This window comes from Geotrypetes seraphini, chromosome 1, assembly GCF_902459505.1.
Source record: "Geotrypetes seraphini chromosome 1, aGeoSer1.1, whole genome shotgun sequence".
NCBI classification, from domain to species: domain Eukaryota; kingdom Metazoa; phylum Chordata; class Amphibia; order Gymnophiona; family Dermophiidae; genus Geotrypetes; species Geotrypetes seraphini.
The window spans coordinates 115,866,601-115,891,522 of NC_047084.1; the positions used below are offsets into that span (position 1 = coordinate 115,866,601).

A 24,922-nucleotide genomic window follows, 5' to 3' on the forward strand; every position below is an offset into this window, starting at 1 on the left:
GTTAGCGCATAACATGTGGGCAGAGCATGGGCAGGCCATGAGCATGTCGCCAAGCGACGAGCTCAATTTGTGGAAAACTATCATGACACATTGAAGCACGCCACCTCACACCAACCATTGGCCCCCCCGTAAGTGGCAGGGTCCAAATTTTGGCACAGCTACACAACTTTTGTGTCAGTATTCTAGAACAGCTTAGAGGCACCTAAGGGGGAAATTCTATAAAAGGCACTTAAAGTTAGACGTCTAACTTAATAAGTAACTTAATTGGCTTCAATAATGAGTTTTAACACGTTCATAATTGAAAAAAATAAAATTTACTTGGGAGAGAAGAACATAAGCATCGCCTCTGCTGAGTCAGACCATAGGTCCATCATGCCCAGCAGTCCGCTCCCGCGGCGGCCCTTCCAGGTCAATGACCTATAAGTGATCCTTTACTCAAAAAACATTTTGATCTGTATAGTATCCCTCTAATTATACCCTTCAATCCCCTTTTCCTTTAGGAAATCGTCCAATCCCATTTTGAATCCTAAAATCGTACTCTGCCCTACCACCTCCTCTGGAAGTGCATTCCAGGTGTTCACCACCCTCTGAGTGAAGAAGAACTTCCTAGCATTTGTTCTGAATCTGTCTCCTTTCAATTTTTTTTTAGTGCCCTCTTGTTTTAGTTGCCCCCGCCAGTCTGAAGAATCTGTCCCTCTCGACCTTCTCTATACCCTTCATGATCTTGTAAGTTTCTATCATGTCTCCTTTGAGTTTCCACTTCTCCAGAGAAAAGAGCTCCAGCTTCTCTAGCCTTTCATGATCTTATAAGTCTCTATCATGTCCCCTCTGCGTCTCTGCTTCTCCAGGGAAAAGAGCTCCAGCTTCTCCAGCCTTTCAGCGTATGAAAGGTTTTCCATGCCTTTTATCATTCTTGTTGCTCTTCTCTGGGTGCCTATCTTCTTAGGTAGGATTTTAGAAAAGAGGCGTCTATTGCATGAGGCCTATTGGCACCTAACCACAAAGTAGGTTTGTTTAGCAGTGGAGAAAGACTTAGGGCTCCTTTGATCAAGCCGTGTGTTAAACCGCCGGCCGCGCTAGCCGCTACCGCCTCCTCTTGAGCAGGCGGTAGTTTTTTGGCCAGCGCGAGGGTTAGCGCGTGATGAAACGTCGCACGCGTTAACCCCGCTAGCGCGGCTTGATCGCCCTTAGTCGCTGCTAAACTCGATTCTCTAAAGGACTTCGGTACCTATAATGTAGGCTTTTAAAACCCTGGCCTACATTACAGGTGCCTAAGTTTTAAGTTAGGCGCCGCTAAGCGCGATTCTGTAATGGGCGCCTAAGTGTGATTGACATGTAACAGACGCCTAACTGTACATAAGAACATAAGCAATGCCTCCGCTGGGTCAGACCCGAGGTCCATCGCGCCCAGCAGTCCGCTCACGCGGCGGCCCAACAGGTCCAGGACCTGTGCAGTAATCTTCTATCTATACCCCTCTATCCCCTTTTCCAGCAGGAAATTGTCCAATCCTTTCTTGAACCCCAGTACCGTACTCTGCCCTATTACGCCCTCTGGGAGCGCATTCCAGGTGTCCACCACACTTTGGGTAAAGAAGTCGCCTATATGTTTTAGGTGCCCATTACAGAATCTGGCCCTAAATGCCATTATAGAGTTGGCACTAAACATGCCCCATTGAATGCCTACACCTTGGCACCAAGTTATAGAATTGCCCCTAATGTCCTTACAATTGGTTCGCCTTCTCACCTGGAGAAACATACGCTGCGAGCAAATTCTACTCCTGATATTTTGCTTGTCTAAATTAAAAACGGATATGCCTCATATCAATTTGGATTAAGCCCTGTCTTAATTTCAATCTAATCTCCCACACTGCTAGTTGGTGACTCCAGTAAAAAAAACGGGACCTTTTTGTTGGGAAGAGGGTTGGATTCAGTCAGAGCGGCCGAGCTCTCTGGCTATGCACTGTTGCATGATTATTAACCCTGGCTGAATGACAATCGTTGCAGAGTTAATAGCAGAAACCCTCCTCAGCCCTGCTAGGTCAGACAACAGAGAATATGCTTTGCCAATAAAACAAGTGGGCATTTGCAAGAGTTTCCTTTACATACTGTATTTAAGCTTCATGCTTGTACTTCAGTTTTTTAAAAAAATTTCCCATTTAAAAATATCACTTTTCTAATTTTACAAAAATTTAGACTTTACTTTACATTGTGCCCCAGTGTTTCTGCAAATTGACGGTAAAGCCAAAGAAGATAACGTAGCAGTCTTGACTGTACAGGTATTTTGGCCCCTATACATAGCAAACATACAGCATTACACACTTCCTCAACCAGGTCACAACTACATCAGCAGGGGAAAAGTTTAAGAGGTAGACTTAAAAGAGAGGATGCGTTCAGGCACATAGGCGGCAGGAAGAAATTTCAGCGGAGCCTTGGGTTATCAACGGTAAAGGTGAAGAGGCACAGAGGGATGGCTGTGTCCACCTGTTTTAATTTATGCTTTTATTCTTCGCTGGTTCCGAAAAACTGCTGCTCTGTATTTGAAAAATCAAGCTTTAAGAAGAGTTTAAGCTTTAAGAAGGGGAAGGGTTAAAACGCGGACCTCACGGACCTGGCGGATCTAAACCCGCACGTCCTTAAAAATCTGAGGTCCGTGCTGCTTGTAGTTACTTTCTGGCTCTGACAGACCTCGGTGACAATTTAGCGCTGACGGATCCGTCTCAGCATAGGGAGGGAAAAGTATTAGGATCCGTCAGCGCTAAAATGTCACCGAGGTCTGTCAGAGCCAGAGACTAGTGCTAGTGCTGGAGCGGCTCCAAAACGAATCATTTAAACTGGTTTCCTGCAGCCCCTGTAAATCGGTTCTGACAGACCTCGGTGACATTGTAGCGCTGACGGATCCTAATACTTTTCCCTCCCTATGCTGAGACGGATCCGTCAGCGCTAAATTGTCACCGAGGTCTGTCAGAGCCAGAAACTAACTACAAATGGCACGGACCTCAGATTTTTAAGGACGTGCGCGTTTAGATTCGCGAGGTCCGCGTTTTACCCCTTCCCTTTAAGAAGAGTTTAAATCAGATTTAAGAAGAGTAGACTAATATAACAGGGAAAATCCAGTTCAAATCGCACTCCTGTTCTATGAGATTTTGGTCAAGTAGCTTAACTGCACTGCCTCAGTCCACAAACTTGGACTATGAACCCTCCAGGCACAGGGAAATATCTGGCCTAGCTGAATGTAATTCACCTTGAGCTACCACCAGAAAAGTGTGAGCTCCCTTTCAGAATCACTGAGCTCTGGAACAACCTTACCTCCCCTCTTAGGAATCTGAGCTCCCTCCAAATCTTCCGAAAACATCTGAAAACCTGGTTATTTTCAAAAATGTAACTCTTCCTCTCTCTGGTTACTCTGTCCTAAATTTTCTCTTCATTTTGTCTTTTCCTTTCACTGGAGTTCCTTTCTACCCTAACCCTTGTTAACCGTGTCGAGCTTTGCGAATGTAGAGATGATGCCGTATACAAACCTAAGGTTTAGTTTAGTTTAGCTATATCCACATAAATAAAAATGGAGCTCTGTAGCATCTCATTTAAATTTTCATTGGAGTCAGATTTCCGAAGCAGTTTTTCCCTCCATAGACCTTAAACAGAAGATAAGCCTCTATCGGACAGGCCCTTTTTCTTGGTTGCCTTGAGCTTGCTTGAATTAGGATCTCTTTGGTAAACTGATTGAGGCTCATTTTCAAAGCACTTAGACACATCAGTTTCTATTGTTAAAGCTATAGCCTCAGCTCCCTGAGGTTGAGGGTACAAACCCACGCTGTTCCTTGTGACCCTGGGCAAGTCACTTAAACCCTTCCCTACCCCAGGTACATTAGAAAGATTGTGAACCCACCGGGACAGACAGTACCTGAATAAGTTCACATAAACCATCCTGAGCTGCCCTGGGAGAACGGTATAGAAAACTGAATAAAGAAATGAAATTTGTGTTTCTAAGTGTTTTGAAAATGAGCATCTTAAGCTATACTCAAGAGATTGCAGCTTTATTTTCGTTTTAAAAAAAAAAAAGTTGTCAGCTGTTTTAGACTAGACTAAGACTAGATCTAGCTTAATTTAAATGAATAGGAAAGCCAGTGAGAGTAACGCTGAAGCACTTTCTATGTAGTACGAGGTACAATATGTGAGATCTCTCACCTGGCTTTCGCAGGGTGTTTTATTGCGGTGTACAAATCCTCCTGCCTAATCTGTATATGTGGAGCTATTTGAAAAGCCAACCCTTTGGGACTCAACCAAATCGGAGTTGATGTTCACTGGGCTATGCAGGAGATAAGGCTTGAATGTAAGGGTTAACCATGCCCATGCCAAGGCAACTCTAGTCACATCCCTTGAATGAAAAGTGATTATTCAACATCTCCCACGAAACCTTACAAGATGTAAATATCAAGAAGTATAGGAAATAATCTATAATCTTCACTAGTATACATAAAAAAAACACAAAGAATGCAATCTTATAAAGGTCTATAAATTCTGCAGTGAATAGAATTTGCTCATTCGTTCCTGGGAATATATTTGTCTAAAAAGCATGGGGAAAGCAAGATCTGATTTTCTAAGCTTTTCCCCAGACAGTATTGGACGGGAGAAAAGCCTGGTGACTCAAGCCCTTAAATTTAAATAAACCACTGTTTTTGTCTCTCTGTATTTTGAAATGATTTTTCCTTGTACGAGAAACGATTTTGTATGCAAGATAAACGCACAAATATTATCTATATATTTTATACTGTGACCTACAGTCATTTTTAATAAAAGTAACACAAACCAAATAAAAAGCTGGAACTGTGGTTTTTTTTGAGTGGTAGCCAACGACATTCAGTTTTCCATCGTTTTCGCAGTACCCAGAACTAGAACATGAGTCAGGGAGGCTTCTGTTGTCGGTGTGCTGGAAAAGGCCTTAGGTCCAGATTCTAGAACTGGCGCCAATTTCTTAGATACCAGTTGGTGCCCATACTTCCATTAAAAACGCCACCCAAACGGCATTTTTAATGGAGATTTAAGGCATATATCTGTGCTAGAATCACACCTATGTAGGTGCTTTACATTACATTCATTTCTTTTATCCCACCAATACCTTGCGGTTCTAGGCGGCTTACAAAAGGAAGAGAAACTTGGAGGACGTTCTTAAGAGATCAGATTCCACAGGTGACCCTTGAGGGGAGGAATGCTGGCCTAGTGCCTAACCCTCAGTAAACCTGGTTCTAAGAGGGAGGTTGTAGAGGATCTGCATTGAAGATCGTTTTCATAATACTATCTGCCCATCCACCCCTAGGCTTAAATTACTCTTATACTACTTCTAAATTACCCTTCCTCTCGTGTGAAGAAAGACTAAAACAGTTAGGGCTCTTCAGCTTGGAAAAAAGACAACTGAGGGGAGATATGATTGAAGTCTACAAAATCCTGGGTATAAGTGGATCGATTTTTTTACTCTGTCAATAAATGACAAAGACTAGGGGTCACTCGATAAAGTTACAGGGAAATACTTTTAAAAACAATAGGAGGACATTTTTCACTCGGCAAATAGTTAAGCTCTAGTAACGCATTACTAGAGGATTTGGTATGAGCAGATAGCGTAGCTGGTTATAAGAAAGGTTTGGACAAATTCCTGGAGGAAAAGTCCATAGTCTGTTATTGAGAAAGATATGGGGGAAGCCACTGCTTGCCCTGGATCGGTAGCATGGAATATTGCTACACCTTGGGTTTTGGCCAAGTACTAGTGACCTGGATTGGCTAACGTGAGAACAGGCTACTGGGCTTGATGGACCATTGGTCTGACCCAGTAAGGTTATTCTTATGTTCTTATGGTCATTTCCAGAAGATTACAAGGAAGCTATTGGCTGTAACATTTGGGGTGTGGTGATGGAGTGAGGATAATTGGTTGCATCAGGAGTTTGTCTTGACACGTTTCTTGAACAGCCTGGTTTTTATTTCCCTCCTGAAGGCCACCGAACGCCAACGTAGGCATGGTCAACAGTGGAAGTGGCATTAGGCGGCCCAAAGTGCCTACGTAGGTGTGATTCACGCAAAGATAGGTGCCGGAAATGTAGGCCCAGAAAACCCGGACCTACATTTCCGGTGCCTGTCTTTCATGTCAGCGTGATTCCGAAACTGGTGCCAATGCATGACTGACACACCATCGTCGGCCGCTTATAAGGCAGCTGCAGATATCGGCACTGGTTCGAGACTCCGGGTCTTAGTGAATAAGACACGTTGTGAATGGCCTAAAGCAACCCTGACAGGTGTTTCCATTATGATATAAACTACTGAGACCCCCCTGTCCCTCCAACCCAAGCTCAGCCAAGGTACTTCATTCCTGACGTGGAACCCCTTTCATTACAGAACTGAATGTCAACATACTGTATATCACTCCTCAGTCTTGTAGGTTGCACACAGACTAAGACTAAGAATGCCATAATACCCCTATATCGCGCCATGGTTCGACCTCATCTGGAGTATTGAGTTCAATTCTGGTCTCCTTATCTCAAGAAAGATATAGTGGCGCTAGAAAAAGTTCAAAGAAGAGGGACCAAGATGATAAAGGGGATGGAACTCCTCTCGTATGAGGAAAGACTAAAACGGTTAGGGCTCTTCAGCTTGGAAAAGAGACGGCTGAGGGGAGATAGGATGGAAGTCTACAAAATCCTGAGTGGAGTAGAACGGGTACAAGTGGATCGATTTTTCACTCCATCAAAAATGACAAAGAGCGAGTATAGCTGCAATTTGTCAAACCATACGAAAAACGGCTTGACAAATTGCAGCTATACTCGCTCGAGGAGCGCAGAGAGAGGGGGGACATGATCGAGACGTTCAAGTATCTTACGGGCCGCATCGAGGCGGAGGAAGATATCTTCTTTTTCAAGGGTCCCACGACAACAAGAGGGCATCCGTTGAAAATCAGGGGCGGGAAACTACGAGGTGACACCAGGAAATTCTTTTTCACTGAAAGAGTGGTTGATCGCTGGAATAGTCTTCCACTACAGGTGATTGAGGCCAGCAGCGTGCCTGATTTTAAGGCCAAATGGGATCGGCACATGGGATCTATTCACAGGGCAAAGGTAGGGGAGGGACATTAAGGTGGGCAGACTAGATGGGCCGTGGGCCCCTTATCTGCCGTCTATTTCTATGTTTCTATGTTTCTATGAATAGCGGACACTCGATGAAGTTACAGGGAAATACTTTTAAAAACAATAGGAGGAAATTTTTTTTCACTCAGAGAATAGTTAAGCTCTGGAATGCATTGCCAGAGGATGTGGTAAGAGCAGATAGTGCAGCTGGTTGTAAGAAAGGTTTGGACAAATTCCTGGAGGAAAAGTTCATAGTCTGTTATTGAGAAAGACATGGGGGGAGCCACTGCTTGCCCTGGATCGATAGCATAGAATGTTACTAGTCCTTGGGTTTTGGCCAGGTACTAGGGACCTGGATTGGCCACCGTGAGAACAGGCTACTGGGCTTGATGGACCATTGGTCTGACCCAGTAAGGCTATTCCTATGTCCTTAGTATATAGCGCTTATGTCTCCTGATGCATCCTCTGTACTTTTCTTTAGCCCTTCCCTAACTTGTGTTTATGCATTTATTTAAAATATTTATCCTCCCCCCTTTTACAAAATCGTAGCATGTTTTTTAATAAAAAAAGACATGCTTTCAAGACCTTAAAATCTCCTACTGTTTGTACCTTCCTTAAGACAAAAGGTAAAGAGTTCCATAATTTTGGGCTAGCAACAGAAAAAATGGTAGAACAATATTTCTCCAGTCATACATTCTGAAAAGATAGAATGTCCAATAGATGGTCCTGAGCAGATCACAGTAAACGTGCAAGCCGATAAACCTTGAGACTAGAAGCCAGGACCGCAGAAACATTTTGATAAAATATACAGTGGTTTACGAGCATAATTCGTTCCAGAAGCATGCTCGTAAACCAAAATACTCGTATATCAAAGCGAGTTTCCCCATAGGAAATAATGGAAACTCGCTTTGATACGTTCCCACCCCCCGAGGCCAGCAGCGCTGCTCTATCCCCCCCCCCCAAGAGAACCGGCATTGCTCCCCCCGAAGACCCCCCCTCGCGAATCGGCCCCCTCTCCCCCCGCGATCAGGCACCCTCCCCCCCCACAATCAGGCACCCTCCCCCCCGCGATCTGGCATCTGCGCATGCTCAAGGCCTGCGAGTTCACGTTCTCTCCAAGATTCTCGGAGATCTCGGAGAGAACGTGAACTTGCAGGCCTTGAGCATGCGCAGATGCTCAAGGCCCAGCACAGAAGAGGAGGCCGATCTTTGGGCACCGGCACCAACTCACAGGACATGCCAGTGCCAGTGCCAAGGCCGAGCTGAAAGTAAGAAGCAGATTTGGGTGGGTCTGGGGGACTTCAGGTCGCGGCGGGGGGATGCCGGATTGTGGCGGGGGGGGGGGGCCGGATCGCGGGGGGGAGGGGCCGAATTGGGGGGGGCGCTCGTAAATCGAGCCACACTTGGTTTCCGAGGCGCTGATTTTGCAAATGTTTTGCTCGTCTTGCAAAACACTCGCAAACCGGTGCACTCGTAAACCGAGGTACCACTGTATATATATTTTTTAAATTCTTTATTCATTTTTGATAACAAATACAAAGTGCAAACACATGAACATTCAAGTAACGTATCATATTATTCCAACAATAATATGATACGTTACTATAATCTATTCCAACAATAAAATATAAAACTGTTTTATCCCCCCCCCCCGGATATGTATCATGTTCATTCATGAAACAAAGGGAAATAATAGTAATAATAATAATAGTTCATATTCATATCTTAAATTTACTATGATGTCCCAACTGTAAAGAATTAATAAATCTGGCATAGGGATTCCCACCAGAAACTATAATTTAAGTTATCCCAACTTTTCCAGTTTTTCATGATCAATCGCTTGGCTACTCCTGTCATGATGAGGAGCAATTTGTTTTGATTTGCATTAATTGGTTTTTGGGGTAATTAAATTGTTCCAAATAATACTATATCATATGATAATGCTAGTGGAACGTCCAATATTGTGATAATTTGACCTCAAATGGATTTCCAAAATTTGAGTATCAAGGAACAATGATAGAGCAAATGATCCAGTGACCCTATATCGAGATGACAGTGCCAGCATCTATTAGATTTAGAACTGTCTAACCTTTGTAACCTAACAGGGTTCCAAAAAGATCTATGCAACAAGAAAAACCAGGTCTGTCTCATAGATGCTGAAGCTGTACATTAGAGAATGACACGGTGACCAAATTCATCACCATTCCCGTCCCCGCGGGAAACCATCTTCATGACATTCTTTAAGGAGAGAGGGAAGAATCAGAGTATGAATGGCCACAACCACTGACCCTCAAGCTTTGCTCTGAAGAATCCTGAGATTGAGCAGCAACATTCCAGAGCAGATATTGTGATGTCATAATGCCTCATTCCACCAGTGCCTAAGAGCCAGTCACATCAGTGATGTCACAATGGCTTCATTATCCTTGGCTCACATAAGAATCAGAGTATGAATGGCCACAACCACTGACCCGCAAGCTTTGCTTTGAAGAATGCTGGTGTAGAAGGACTGAGGTTGAAACAGACTCTACAGAATGACAGTCTCTGGTATCCAGAGCAGATATTGTGATGTCATAATGCCTCATTCCACCAATGCCTAAGAGCCAATCACATCAGTGATGTCACAATGGCTTCATTATCCTTGGCTCCCATAAGAATCAGAGTATGAATGGCCACAACCACTGACCCGCAAGCTTTGCTTTGAAGAATGCTGGTGTAGAAGGACTGAGGTTGAAACAGACTCTACAGAATGACAGTCTCTGGTATCCAGAGCAGATATTGTGATGTCATAATGCCTCATTCCACCAATGCCTAAGAGCCAACCTCATCAGTGATGTCACAATGGCTTCATTATCCTTGGCTCCCATAAGAATCAGAGTATGAATGGCCACAACCACTGACCCGCAAGCTTTGCTTTGAAGAATGCTGGTGTAGAAGGACTGAGGTTGAAACAGACTCTACAGAATGACAGTCTCTGGTATCCAGAGCAGATATTGTGATGTCATAATGCCTCATTCCACCAATGCCTAAGAGCCAACCTCATCAGTGATGTCACAATGGCTTCATTATCCTTGGCTCCCATAAGAATCAGAGTATGAATGGCCACAACCACTGACCTGCAAGCTTTGCTTTGAAGAATGCTGGTGTAGAAGGACTGAAGTTGAAACAGACACTACAGAATGACAGTCTCTGGTATCCAGAGCAGATATTGTGATGTCATAATGCCTCATTCCACCAATGCCTAAGAGCCAATCACATCAGTGATGTCACAATGGCTTCATTATCCTTGGCTCACATAAGAATCAGAGTATGAATGGCCACAACCACTGACCCGCAAGCTTTGCTTTGAAGAATGCTGGTGTAGAAGGACTGAGGTTGAAACAGACTCTACAGAATGACAGTCTCTGGTATCCAGAGCAGATATTGTGATGTCATAATGCCTCATTCCACCAATGCCTAAGAGCCAATCACATCAGTGATGTCACAATGGCTTCATTATCCTTGGCTCCCATAAGAATCAGAGTATGAATGGCCACAACCACTGACCCGCAAGCTTTGCTTTGAAGAATGCTGGTGTAGAAGGACTGAGGTTGAAACAGACTCTACAGAATGACAGTCTCTGGTATCCAGAGCAGATATTGTGATGTCATAATGCCTCATTCCACCAATGCCTAAGAGCCAATCACATCAGTGATGTCACAATGGCTTCATTATCCTTGGCTCACATAAGAATCAGAGTATGAATGGCCACAACCACTGACCCGCAAGCTTTGCTTTGAAGAATGCTGGTGTAGAAGGACCGAGGCTGAAATAGACACTAAAAAATGACATGGGATTATTTCCTGCGATTATCCGCGGGGACGGGAACGGTGATGAATTTTGTCACCGTGTCATTCTCTACTGTACATCTCATTCTCCAATTCCAAATTCATGGCCATTGAGACGCAGAAATCTGCTGCTTTGTCTCAATGCTCCAAATGTCTTTAAGACTTTTTTGGCTTTTTATTCACAAATTCAGATATTAATTTATACCACTGGGCAGCCTGGAAATCTATATATATCTAGGAAATTTCTTTAAAACTGGCATTATGTGAAAGTATCTTGACATTTCAAAGATCACCCTCGCGGTCGCTTTCTGCGCAATTTGTAAAGCTTTTGGAAGGTTCTATGAAATTTCCACATTCAAACCATTGCCATCTAAGATAATAATACCCTTAGCGCACATGCGCACTTCAATTTTTGTGGCTCTGTGCGTCCGTCGCTCTGTGGTCGGCAGAGAAATGTTGCAGAGTGTGGCGCGTGCGCACATTGGGAGCTGACATCAGGGAGAGAAGGAGGTGGCGGCGGCGCCGAGCTACGGAGCTAGGGGAGGGAAGGCCACAACTACTGCCGCTCCGTGGTCGCACAGCCTTCTCCTCTGCCTCCACTCTCCCCTCTGGGTGAATTTCCGGGTCGAGGATGAGGATTTGTTGGAGGCTGGTGGCGCTGCCGCAGAGGGGGTGGGATGGGCTGGGGGAGCGGTCAAAGGAAGGGGAGTGGGGCGCAGGCAGGGAACGGGAGAAAGGGAAGGAAAGAGACAGACAAGACAGCGGCCAAGGAGAAAGAGAGAGAAAGAGATAGAAAGACAGACAGCGGCCAAAGAGAGAGAGAGAGACAGAAAGACACACAGGCAGCGGCCAAGGAAAGAGAGAGAGAAAAAAAGAAACAGAAAGGCACATAAACAGTGGTCAAGGAGAAAGAGAGAGAAAGAGACAGAAACATACACAGACAGCGGCCAAGGAGAGAGAGAGAGAGAAAGAAAGAGATAGAAAGACAGACACACAGCGGCCAATGAGAGAGAGAAAGAGACAGAAAGGCACATAAACAGCAGCCAAGGAGAAAGAGAGAAAAGGCAGAAACATACACAGACAGCAGCCAAGGAGAGAAAGAGATAACACAGACAGTGGCCAAGGAGATAGAGAGACAGACAGTGGCCAATGAGAGAGAGAGAAAGAGACAGAAAGGCACATAAACAGTGGTCAAGGAGGGACACAGAAAGAAAGAAAGACAGACAGACAGCGGCCAAAGAGAGAGAGAGAGAAACAGAAAGAAAGACAGCGGCCAATGAGAGAGAAAGACAAAGAAAGACAGACAGACACATCTATTCTAGCACCCGTTAATGTAACGAGCTTAAAGACTAGTAATCAAATAATATACTTTCGCACAACTCTCAACCTGGAAAAAAGAGACTGTATTATTTTGAAAACAGGTTTTCTCATTGACAAAGAGGAGTCAAGCATTAACTCCCAAATTCTTAATACATGACCGAATAGGAATGGTAACATTGTCCACAATGAGATGAGAAGGAGCATCATAAGAACCAAGTTTCCAAGTGTAGTTAGTATTTGATATACCGCATTGGCAAATGGCATCTGTTCCCTTTCGTCCATTTTCCTATAATTGACAAACAGCTGAGAACATTTCTGAAAACTGGCCCGGTTGGGCTGATAACTTGGCGAATGAGGATTCTTTGAGAACATCTAACGTGAACTTTCTGGGCAGCTAAGTCAGATAAGTTTTTCATTTCTGCTGGTTTTGAGTCCTAACTTTGTTAGGTGCATAGCACTGCACTCAGACGATTATTTATTAATCATTTATTGCACTTCCACTTTATTGAAGACACGGAAATTATTATTTGTGCACAAGTGGGGTCTGTGATGGTGCACAGCGCTGGCTTGAGAAAGAGCCACGCTTCAATATCATGGTATTCACGGCACACCACTTATAAATATTTATTGTATACAAGTATTTTCCCTATTTTTAGGGTATCGTTTGGTCTGCAGTGCTATACACTTTTTTAAGTTTTATCTTTGGGGATTTTTTGTGCTTTTGACTATTTTGATATCTCCTGTGGGCACTCTTTTGTGATCTAATATAAACTGAACATCATCAGCATATATTCTGAACTGAGCACCCAGACAATGCATTACTCTACGGTGACAGGTCAAAAACGCGCAAGACAATCGCGCGCAGACAATCGCGCGCAGACAAATAAGCGCAAAGACAATTGCGCGCAAGACAATTCAGCGCAGCGACAACTCCGCGCAAGACAATTCAGCGCAGCGACAACTCCGCGCAAGACAATTGAGCGCAAGACAAGTCAGCGCAAGACAACTCAGCGCAAGACAACTGAGCGCGCCACTAGAGGCCGCTTGACCATCGGAGGACACGCGCACGTACAGCACGTGAACACGTCATCACGTCAACGTTGACTCTTTGCGTTTTCAACATAAATCACGTGAATGCATTTTCGTTACCATGGTTACGTTATCTCATGATATATATTCTCCGAACACGTCATCACGTCAACGTTGACTCTTTGCGTTTTCAACATAAATCACGTGAATGCATTTTCGTTACCATGGTTACGTTATCTCATGATATATATTCTCCGAACAGCATTTAAATACAAGTCACGTGAATGCATTTTCGTTACTATGGTTACGTTTCTACATTATATATGTCCTCCTTCCTTTCCCGCCTTCCTTTCGCTGCCTGACCGTGTCCGTTATAGGTAAAGATCTGGTTTTGCTGGTACTTGATCTATAACGAATATTTGTCTTGCGCGGATTTATCTCGCCTCTGGTGAGAGCGAACGTCCACATTTCTTCATTTACAGGTATGTTTATATTTACGCTTCACGCGCAAGAAAAGGGAGGGGGGGTATGGTTCATAGACAATTGCGCGCAAGACAATCGCGATCATAAAACTCAGCGCAATTGATCCTCAAGTTTATATAGGTATGTTGATATTTACATTTTCAGTTCTTGTATTGCGCGCAATTGTCTATGAACCAGTGATATTTACGCGCAATTGTCTATGAACCGCGATTTGGTCCCGTATTGTCTATGAACCGCGATTTGGTCCCGTATCTAAACGCACAGGTCCTTAAAAATCTTGTCTTGCGCGCAATTGTCTATGAACCAGTTTATATTTACGCGCAATTGTCTATGAACCGCGATTTGGTCCCGTATCTAAACGCACAGGTCCTTAAAAATCCGCGTTCTGCGCCACTTTTCGGGTCCCTGCCACATTTAGTCTCTGGCTCTGACAGAGTTGTATGATAATTTAACTCTGAAGGATCCTAATGCTTTCCCTTCCCCATGCTAGGATCCGTCAGAGTTAAATTCCCATACGGTGCCGGGTCAAAAGCGCGCCGGCGCGCCGGGTCAAAGGCGTGCCCACCCTATTGAGCGTAGCGCGCGACGCCGCGCCTTTCTAAATTACTGTTTTTAGGGCTCCGACGGGTTCATAGACGATTGCGCGCAAGCCGCGCCGCTCTAAATGACCGTTTTTAGGGCTCCGACGGAGGGCGAGGGGGGGAGAACCCCCCACTTTACTATAATGTGGAGGGTTACGACCCCCAAACCCCCGATAACGCCGGCGCGATGTCTATTAAGTAAACAGAAGGGGGTTCCCGAACAAAACCCCCCATCGGAGCCCCTAAAAACTGTAATTTGTTGCGGTTCGGCGGCGCGCCTTGCCTTAAATTGGCTTTCGTCTTTCGCGCCGTTGTCTATGAACCTTCTCATCCAGCCCTGTCAGGGGCAGGGACCTGAAAAGGGGCACGGAACGCGGATTTTTAAGGACACCCCGTCTTGCGCTTAGTTTTCCCGCATGTTAAAAGAGCGAGAAGGTTGAGGTATGGTATTAAGATTATGTATAATGTGATGATGGATATTAATTGGAAGCATAATTGGATGGAGTTATAGATTTTAAAAGTAATAAATATCTAAAAAAACTTGTTGGCATGAGGTAAAAACTCTTATGCCAGCAACACTAGTATCTGAATATGTTTAATTTGAGGATTGTATCATGATGTAATGATGCAATATTATTGGGTAAGTGCATGAGAAAAAAAAAAGGAAAATATCAGCACAGGAGTCACCATTCAACATATAAGTAATAATTTTAAAGTATCTAGTTTTGGGTACAATTCATTATGTCACATTATCAAAATGGAAAGAACAGTAACAATAAAAAAGGGAGACATTAACATCTTACTGTAATGAATATACACTATTTTCTATTTAAAGATACACTGTCTTATTGTTGGGAGGGTGTCTAAATTATACTATTATCATTCATATTGGGAAAAGTAAGAGTGGGGAAGTGGGTTGGGAAGGGAGGTACTTGATTGACATGTGATGTATTTCATTTTAATGTTTTGATTCTTGTACACATGATGTGTCATTTAAAATGAATAAAGATTTTTTAAAAAACCGAGTGTGCTCACGGTTTATAGTTTTATAAAGGCATTGGGTACCATTTTCTTTTGCAGGTATCATACATAAGAGGATATTCACATTTACAGGTATATGCATAGCTTCATTTTTTGGTTTTGCTAAATTGGAACAATAGGATAGGATAAATAGTCTGATGGTAGGGCTTATTGGGGTACACTTTTAGCCTTGGGTGTGTAGTGAGGGTGATTGTATACAATTGTTGTGGGTCCTTGTTTTGGGCCTCTCTGCCTTCCTTCTGTCTGCGATTAGGTATAATGACGTTCTTAATCCATGATGGTTGGCAAGCCAGATTTTAACTATTACAGGTATGATTGCAAAGGTAAGTACAGACATAGTGGGTGTTGTTTGTTATATCTATGTGCTAACCTTATAAATTTTAGTCTTGCAGTCATGTGCTGAGGGATATGAATTTGCTGAAACCCTAGTGTTGTCTAGAAGTTCAATCTTGGAGGCAACGTAAGTACAGAGGTATAGGGATTTGTATGTCCTATGTATATAATAACCTTATCTAATCTACTACTGAAGGTGACTACAATCAACAGAGGACATTCAAGAGACCACGATCAACAGAGGACACACATCTTCAGTGTTTTGCTGACAGGAATCGCACCCTTGCAGGTATATGGTGTTGTGCCATAGCACTGAACTTTACATATAGGGATTTGTATGTCCTATGTATATAATAACCTTATCTAATCTACTACTGAAGGTGACTACAATCAACAGAGGACATTCAAGAGACCACGATCAACAGAGGACACACATCTTCAGTGTTTTGCTGACAGGAATCGCACCCTTGCAGGTATATGGTGTTGTGCCATAGCACTGAACTTTACATATAGGGATTTGTATGTCCTATGTATATAATAACCTTATCTAATCTACTACTGAAGGTGACTACAATCAACAGAGGACATTCAAGAGACCACGATCAACAGAGGACACACATCTTCAGTGTTTTGCTGACAGGAATCGCACCCTTGCAGGTATATGGTGTTGTGCCATAGCACTGAACTTTACATATAGGGATTTGTATGTCCTATGTATATAATAACCTTATCTAATCTACTACTGAAGGTGACTACAATCAACAGACTACAATCAAGACACCACAGTCAACAGAGGACAGACATCTTCAGTGTTTTGCTGACAGGAATCGCACCCTTGCAGGTATATGGTGTTGTGCCATAGCACTAAACTCTACATATGTATGGCCTAACCTCACCTATTTGACCTTTGCATGTTTTTTTGTGTGCTGGAGATTGGTGGGGGGTGAACATTAAGTTTACATGCATGTTATAATTCTTGCAGGTACTGGTTCAGGGTTGAAGGTCGACTACAGTTCCTGAGGGTTTCATCGATATACTTCCAGTCTTACAGGTATGATGTTCTTTTGAGTAGTGCATTCATGATATAGGCAATTGTATATCAATTGCAAGTCAAAATAGGATAATGTTATTAATTGTATGGTTTCAGGAGTGATTTGACATAGACATGGAAGTAATAACTTCACAGCGTGGGAGAGAGCACTGGGTTAATGAGGGCTATCGATATCGGCGTGACCGAGTGATGGCAGACGGATCCACGTCCTGGAGGTGTGTGCGCCGTGACTGTGTGGGAAGAAGAAAGAGGCTCGTTGATGGATCTTCTGTTGAGATAACGGCGCATGTGCATGCACCCAACAATGCTAGAATTGAAGCTGATCGAATGATGGGAGACATACGTGAAAGAGCTGTGGCTACGGTTGAAAGGCCACGTCAGATCATTCATGGCACAACAGCTGGGACAAGTTTAGAAGCAGCTACATTATTGCCTGCATACACCTCCATGCAGAGAACAGTTAATAGAAAGAGAAATGCAGGCCATCTAGCAATGGGTAATCCCAGGTGCATAAGAGACATACAAATTCCTGAGCCGCTACAAAGAAGCACACGTGGTGAACAATTACTGTTGTGGGATTCAGGTGAAAATGATGAAAGACGCATATTCATTTTCACTACAGAATCTAATCTTGAGGTGTTGGAGCAACATGGACATTGGTTCATGGATGGGACATTCAAAGTTGCCCCCCATTTGTTTGTCCAAGTCTTTACCATCCATGCATTTGTAGACAATCGTGCACTTCCCATGGTCTACGTGTTGTTGAACAGTAAAAGGGAGGAGGACTATGAACGTGTGTTGAGGAAACTGCTGGAAACCAGAAACACGTTGGCACCATTGACAATCTTGATGGACTTTGAGAGAGCAAGTCTGCAAGCTGCCCGCACTGTATTTCCCAATGCTACAGTTTCTGGCTGCCTGTTCCATCTGGGTCAATCATTGTGGCGCAGAATTCAACATGAGGGACTGACCGCCAGCTATAGAGATGAGGAGAGAGTAAGAATGTTCACCAAAATGCTGTTAGCATTAAGTTTTGTTCCTGTGGATGATGTTGCTGAGTGTTTCCAGACCTTGGAGGAGAGTCGACCAGATGAACTGACCCTGGTGTATGACTATTGGGAAGACAATTACATCGGGAGATTGCGGCCAAATGGGAGACGGGTGCCACCTTTTCCTATTCATCTGTGGAATATGCGCTCCCGTGTGGAAGATGGACTGCCTCGGACCAATAATTCCGTTGAAGGTTGGCACCATGCATTTCAATCCTCTGTTGCATGCCACCATCCAACCATCTTTAAACTCCTTGAACATATACAGCGTGAGCAAGATCACACAGAACAGTTGCTTGCTCGATTCCAGGCTGGTAACCGCGCACCACCCAGCAGTAAGAGCACGTATGTGAGAGTGACGCAAAGACTAACAACGCTGCTGCCAACATATGGTCAAACACCTCTCTTTCAATATCTCCGTGGTATAGCACATAATCTGGAACTGTAGAGTTTGATGTTGAAGTTCAGGTTTTCCTGTTGCTATGCTACAATTGTGTGCACTTTGAGATTTGAAATTTGCTTTGACATGTCCATATGGTCTCCCAAGCACATATGCTGCAGGAACAGGAGAGACACTTTGAAATGTCTATGTCCCCCTCTCCTTTTGGTGGCCCGAAAGCTACAGGCCTGCAAACTGTTGTGCTCAGGATCTCTCCCCCAGGAGTTTCTCTGAAGCCCTCCTCTGACCCCTACCTATCCTAGTATCCACTGCTCTGACATGTGCCAAGCGTGAAGGTTTTTTATGCCGAGCAAGGTAACCCACTCAAGCATACTGTACTCGCTTTGACATTTTCAAGGTGTTGTGGGTGGTGTTCAAAGGCTTTTTCCTTCACGTAGGGAAGGTCAGATGGTGTCTTGGATGGAGCGGCTTCAGGGAAAGCGTCTGTGTTAAGGAAAATTTGAAAAACTTGAAATTGTACATTTCCTCCCTTGTTTTTGGTGGCCTAGAAAGTACATAAGCAGAAATGTCAGTCAGGTGCTGTCATGAGATTCAGAAAAAGACGAGGACCCAGAATGGGTTGACAGGGGTGCAAACCTGATGGTGGCAGTCATGTGTTGGCCTTTGCAGGACCCAGAATGGGTTGACAAGGGTGCAAACGTGATGGTGGCAGTCAGGTGTTGGCCTTTGCAGGACCCAGAAGCAGAGTCCCCCCCCCCAGCAGAATGTCAGTCAGGTGCTGTCTCTGAAGCCATGAGATTCAGAAAAAGATGAGGACCCAGAATGGGTTGACAGGGGTGCAAACCTGATGGTGGCAGTCATGTGTTGGCCTTTGCAGGACCCAGAATGGGTTGACAAGGGTGCAAACGTGATGATGGCAGTCAGGTGTTGGCCTTTGCAGGACCCAGAAGCAGAGTCCCCCCCCCCCAGCAGAATGTCAGTCAGGTGCTGTCTCTGAAGCCATGAGATTCAGAAAAAGATGAGGACCCAGAATGGGTTGACAGGGGTGCAAACCTGATGGTGGCAGTCATGTGTTGGCCTTTGCAGGACCCAGAATGGGTTGACAAGGGTGCAAACGTGATGATGGCAGTCAGGTGTTGGCCTTTGCAGGACCCAGAAGCAGAGTCCCCCCCCCCAGCAGAATGTCAGTCAGGTGCTGTCTCTGAAACCACTGCTCTGCCAATATCTCTCTCTCCCACTACTGTTGGTTAACTGCTCTGCCAACTGTTGCTCTCACTCCACAGATGTTGGTTAACTGCTCTGCCAATATCTCTCTCTCCCACTACTGTTGGTTAACTGCTCTGCCAACTGTTGCTCTCACTCCCCAGATGTTGGTTAACTGCTCTGCCAATATCTCTCTCTCCCACTACTGTTGGTTAACTGCTCTGCCAACTGTTGCTCTCACTCCACAGATGTTGGTTAACTGCTCTGCCAATATCTCTCTCTCCCACTACTGTTGGTTAACTGCTCTGCCAACTGTTGCTCTCACTCCACAGATGTTGGTTAACTGCTCTGCCAATATCTCTCTCTCCCACTACTGTTGGTTAACTGCTCTGCCAACTGTTGCTCTCACTCCACAGATGTTGGTTAACTGCTCTGCCAATATCTCTCTCTCCCACTACTGTTGGTTAACTGCTCTGCCAACTGTTGCTCTCACTCCACAGATGTTGGTTAACTGCTCTGCCAATATCTCTCTCTCCCACTACTGTTGGTTAACTGCTCTGCCAACTGTTGCTCTCACTCCACAGATGTTGGTTAACTGCTCTGCCAATATCTCACTCTCTCCCACTACTGTTGGTTAACTGCTCTGCCAACTGTTGCTCTCACTCCACAGATGTTGGTTAACTGCTCTGCCAATATCTCTCTCTCCCACTACTGTTGGTTAACTGCTCTGCCAACTGTTGCTCTCACTCCACAGATGTTGGTTAACTGCTCTGCCAATATCTCTCTCTCCCACTACTGTTGGTTAACTGCTCTGCCAACTGTTGCTCTCACTCCACAGATGTTGGTTAACTGCTCTGCCAATATCTCACTCTCCCACTACTGTTGGTTAACTGCTCTGCCAACTGTTGCTCTCACTCCACAGATGTTGGTTAACTGCTCTGCCAATATCTCTCTCTCCCACTACTGTTGGTTAACTGCTCTGCCAACTGTTGCTCTCACTCCACAGATGTTGGTTAACTGCTCTGCCAATATCTCACTCTCTCCCACTACTGTTGGTTAACTGCTCTGCCAACTGTTGCTCTCACTCCACAGATGTTGGTTAACTGCTCTGCCAATATCTCACTCTCCCACTACTGTTGGTTAACTGCTCTGCCAACTGTTGCTCTCACTCCACAGATGTTGGTTAACTGCTCTGCCAATATCTCACTCTCCCACTACTGTTGGTTAACTGCTCTGCCAACTGTTGCTCTCACTCCACAGATGTTGGTTAACTGCTCTGCCAATATCTCTCTCTCCCACTACTGTTGGTTAACTGCTCTGCCAACTGTTGCTCTCACTCCACAGATGTTGGTTAACTGCTCTGCCAATATCTCTCTCTCCCACTACTGTTGGTTAACTGCTCTGCCAACTGTTGCTCTCACTCCACAGATGTTGGTTAACTGCTCTGCCAATATCTCTCTCTCCCACTACTGTTGGTTAACTGCTCTGCCAACTGTTGCTCTCACTCCACAGATGTTGGTTAACTGCTCTGCCAATATCTCTCTCTCCCACTACTGTTGGTTAACTGCTCTGCCAACTGTTGCTCTCACTCCACAGATGTTGGTTAACTGCTCTGCCAATATCTCTCTCTCCCACTACTGTTGGTTAACTGCTTCTCTGAAGCCCTCCTCTGACCCCTACCTATCCTAGTATCCACTGCTCTGACATGTGCCAAGCGTGAAGGTTTTTTATGCCGAGCAAGGTAACCCACTCAAGCATACTGTACTCGCTTTGACATTTTCAAGGTGTTGTGGGTGGTGTTCAAAGGCTTTTTCCTTCACGTAGGGAAGGTCAGATGGTATCTTGGATGGAGCGGCTTCAGGGAAAGCGGCTGTGTTAAGGAAAATTTGTAAAACTTGAAATTGTACATTTCCTCCCTTGTTTTTGGTGGCCTAGAAAGTACATAAGCAGAAATGTCAGTCAGGTGCTGTCTCTGAAGCCATGAGATTCAGAAAAAGATGAGGACCCAGAATGGGTTGACAGGGGTGCAAACCTGATGGTGGCAGTCATGTGTTGGCCTTTGCAGGACCCAGAATGGGTTGACAAGGGTGCAAACGTGATGGTGGCAGTCAGGTGTTGGCCTTTGCAGGACCCAGAAGCAGAGTCCCCCCCCCCAGCAGAATGTCAGTCAGGTGCTGTCTCTGAAACCACTGCTCTCACTCTCACAGATGTTGGTTAACTGCTCTGCCAATATCTCACTCTCTCCCACTGTTGCTCATTTAATTTGAAGGGTGTGTATGGTCTTTCTTTTTCAAAGGTCGTATAGCAAAATGTGTGATTTCCACACATGGTGCATGAACAGATGATACACTTTAAATTGTCTATGTCCCCCACTCCTTTTGGTGGTCCAGACTGTTGTTTCTACTGTTTCACTTAAACTGTCTGTTAATTTGCTCCTGATGTTTTTTCACTGCTATAACCACATCCTTACTCACTGTCACTGATGTTTAACTGCTGTGCCACCTTTAATGGATATATTATTGCACACTTGTTTATGATTTAAAACGAATAAAGATATAATTCAGTATGTTGTACATAAAAGATCATGAATGGTGAACTGAAAGATTTTGTGTTGTTGACACTGCATTTGAACATATGTGTATTACATGTTTATCACATATGCAATATTTTAATAAACATTTACCAATGTTTAAAACATTTTGTTGTTTCTTTATGTTAGTATGACATTAATAACTATGCCATTAAATGTAAATTTGTATTGTACTATCCAACTAAGTAACACGTAAGGACACAATGGAAACAATTAAGTGTTAGAAAGAATTGCAAGTGCTGCATTTAAATTAAAATTTGTTTTTTTTTTTAACACTTGATGTAAGATTAAAACATGAATAACATTTCCTGAAATCATATTTATTCCGACATAATTAAATACATAATTTGCCATAATACAATAATAAGTCAAGGCTACTGGATTGTCCTTCATCCTATTTATTTGAGGCAACATTGATTTCTAAACTAATAATATATATGGACAATACAATAAAAGATGATCTAATGTCCCAGCCTCAAGATGATAGTGGCAATATTTTTTAGGCCAAAGTTGTGGCCATTGAGATGCATCAATTGAATGCTTAATCTCAATGCTCCAAATGTCTCTTAGACCATGTTTTGTTGTTTTATTTACAAGTCCAGCTATTAAGTTATACCACCTGAAAGCATAAAATATTGTGATTTATTTAGACCAAATATATGTTGCAATTGTGAAAGGTCAAGCAGTTTACTATTAGTTATTACATCCTCTAAAGAACATATCCCTGCCAACATCCAATGCTTCCAAATGAATACATCTGAAGTTCTTCCACTAAATGTACATTTTCTAAAAGGTTTATTTCATCCATTTTCAAGTTCACAATTCCAATAGAAAAATATAATTTTCAATTCCTTCATTTATGTAGGTTAAATCATCTCCTGTACAATTGACCTGGTGGCATATTATCAGTGCAGAGTGACTTAGATTCCATTTTCATGTTAACATTAGGTCACTTAACTTTAGGACAAAGATAAGAATGAACAAACGACCCGATACACACCTTAGGATAATGATACCTACTTTCTGCATTGAGCAGTAAAGCACAGTTACTTACCGTAACAGGTGTTATCCAGGGACAGCAGGCAGATATTCTTAACGCATGGGTGATGTTACACACTACTCACTAGATATTCTTACGTCCCACCCTCCTCCCCGGGTTGGCTTCTTAGCTGGCTTATCCTAACTGGGGACCACGCTCTCCTCCGTCGGGCGTGAAGGCACTCGCGCATGGTGCGGCCAACTAGAACTTTCTAGTTAAAAAGGTCTGTACCGGGGCTCCGTCAGTGACGTCACCCATGCGTTAAGAATATGCCCGACGGAGGAGTGCGTGGTCCCCAGTTTCTTCGTTTCCTCTGATGTTGCGGACCTTGTCCAAACTCCGCAAGGACAACGCCACCATGATTCTTATCGCACCTCGGTGGCCTCGCCAACACTGGTTCTCACTCCTGCTCCAACTCAGCTCCAGGGAACCCATTCTCCTTCCTGTGTTTCCTACTGTACTTACGCAGCAGCATCAGTCTCTACTGCATCCCAATCTGTCTTCGCTCCACCTGACAGCTTGGTTTCTCTCGGGCTGACCTCTCCAGAGAACCTATCTCAGCCGGTCCGCCTCATCTTGGACGCCTCCAGGAAGCCGGCCACCCTCCAATGTTACCATCAGAAATGGACCAGATTCTCCTCGTGGTGTCTCCGGCATCATCAGGAACCCACCTCCTTAGCGGTGGAAACCGTATTGGAATATTTGCTCTCGCTGTCCAATGCTGGCCTCAAAACTACCTCCATCAGAGTCCACCTCAGTGCCATCACTGCGTTTCATGAGCCCATTCTCGGAAAACCCCTCACGGCTCATCCTCTGGTTTCCAGATTTATGCGAGGGCTCTTCAATATCAAACCACCCCTCAAGCCTCCTCCAGTTGTCTGGGACCTGAATGTGGTACTCTCAGCTCTCATGAAACCTCCATTCGAGCCTCTTGCCACAACTTCACTTAGACTCCTTACCTGGAAGGTGCTTTTCCTGATTGCCATCACCTCTGCCAGGAGGGTTAGCGAACTGCATGCACTGGTTGACGACCCACCGTTCACTGTTTTTCACCATGACAAGGTTGTTCTGCGCACCCACCCTAAATTCCTTCCCAAGGTGGTCTCAGCTTTTCACCTCAACCAGTCCATTGTGCTGCCCGTCTTCTTCCCTAAGCCTCACTCGCATCCTGGGGAACAGGCGTTGCACACGCTGGATTGTAAGCGTGCCCTTGCTTACTATCTTGATCGTACCAGAGCTCACCGAACATCCCCTCAGCTATTTTTGTCTTTCGATCCCAACCGTTTGGGTCATCCTGTCTCCAAACGGACACTTTCCAATTGGCTTGCTGCCTGTATTGCATTCTGCTATGCTCGGGCCGGTCTCTCACTGGAAGGAACTGTCACGGCCCACAGAGTCCGAGCTATGGCTGCTTCTGTAGCTTTCCTCCGTTCCACGCCCATCGAGGAAATCTGCAAGGCGGCCACTTGGTCCTCAGTTCACACATTCACTACTCACTACTGTCTGGATGCGTTCTCCAGACGGGATGGACACTTCGGCCAATCTGTGTTACAAAATTTATTTTCCTAATGGCCAACCATCCCACCTCCCTCTTTGTTAGCTTGGAGGTCACCCATGTGTTAAGAATATGCTGCCTGCTTGTCCTGGGATAAAGCACAGTTACTTACCGTAACAGGTGTTATCCAGGGACAGCAGGCAGATATTCTTACGTACCACCCACCTCCCCGGGTTGGCTTCTTAGCTGGCTTATCCTAACTGGGGACCACGCACTCCTCCGTCGGGCGGGAAGGCACTCGCGCACGCGCGGTGCGGCCAACTAGAAACTTCTAGTTAAAAAGGTCCGTACCGAGGGCTCCGTCGGTGACGTCACCCA

The 24,922-nt window shown here is 44.5% G+C and overlaps 1 protein-coding gene across 5 annotated transcripts; it reads left to right on the plus strand.

Annotated features, from left to right (window-relative positions):
• The first annotated feature begins 12,445 nt into the window (after positions 1-12,445).
• LOC117356772 lies at positions 12,446-18,908 on the plus strand. 5 transcript variants are annotated; one of them, XM_033936436.1, is made up of 5 exons: positions 12,446-12,648; positions 15,424-16,006; positions 16,466-16,558; positions 16,700-16,768; positions 16,865-18,908. In XM_033936436.1, exon 5 carries the CDS (start codon positions 16,883-16,885, stop codon positions 18,263-18,265), a length of 1,383 nt encoding a protein of 460 aa, XP_033792327.1. In that variant the 5' UTR covers positions 12,446-12,648; positions 15,424-16,006; positions 16,466-16,558; positions 16,700-16,768; positions 16,865-16,882; the 3' UTR covers positions 18,266-18,908. The 5 variants fall into 5 exon arrangements, with proteins under 5 accessions (XP_033792327.1, XP_033792319.1, XP_033792344.1 ...); XM_033936443.1 differs by lacking the exon at positions 12,446-12,648 and adding an exon at positions 13,745-13,761; XM_033936428.1 differs by lacking the exon at positions 12,446-12,648 and having other exon boundaries at positions 13,718-16,006.
• The last annotated feature ends 6,014 nt before the right edge of the window (positions 18,909-24,922 follow it).

Coding starts and splice junctions, on each gene's coding strand:
- LOC117356772 (XM_033936436.1), top strand. CDS start 16,883: ATGGAAGTAATAACTTCACAGCGTGGGAGAGAGCACTGGGTTAATGAG.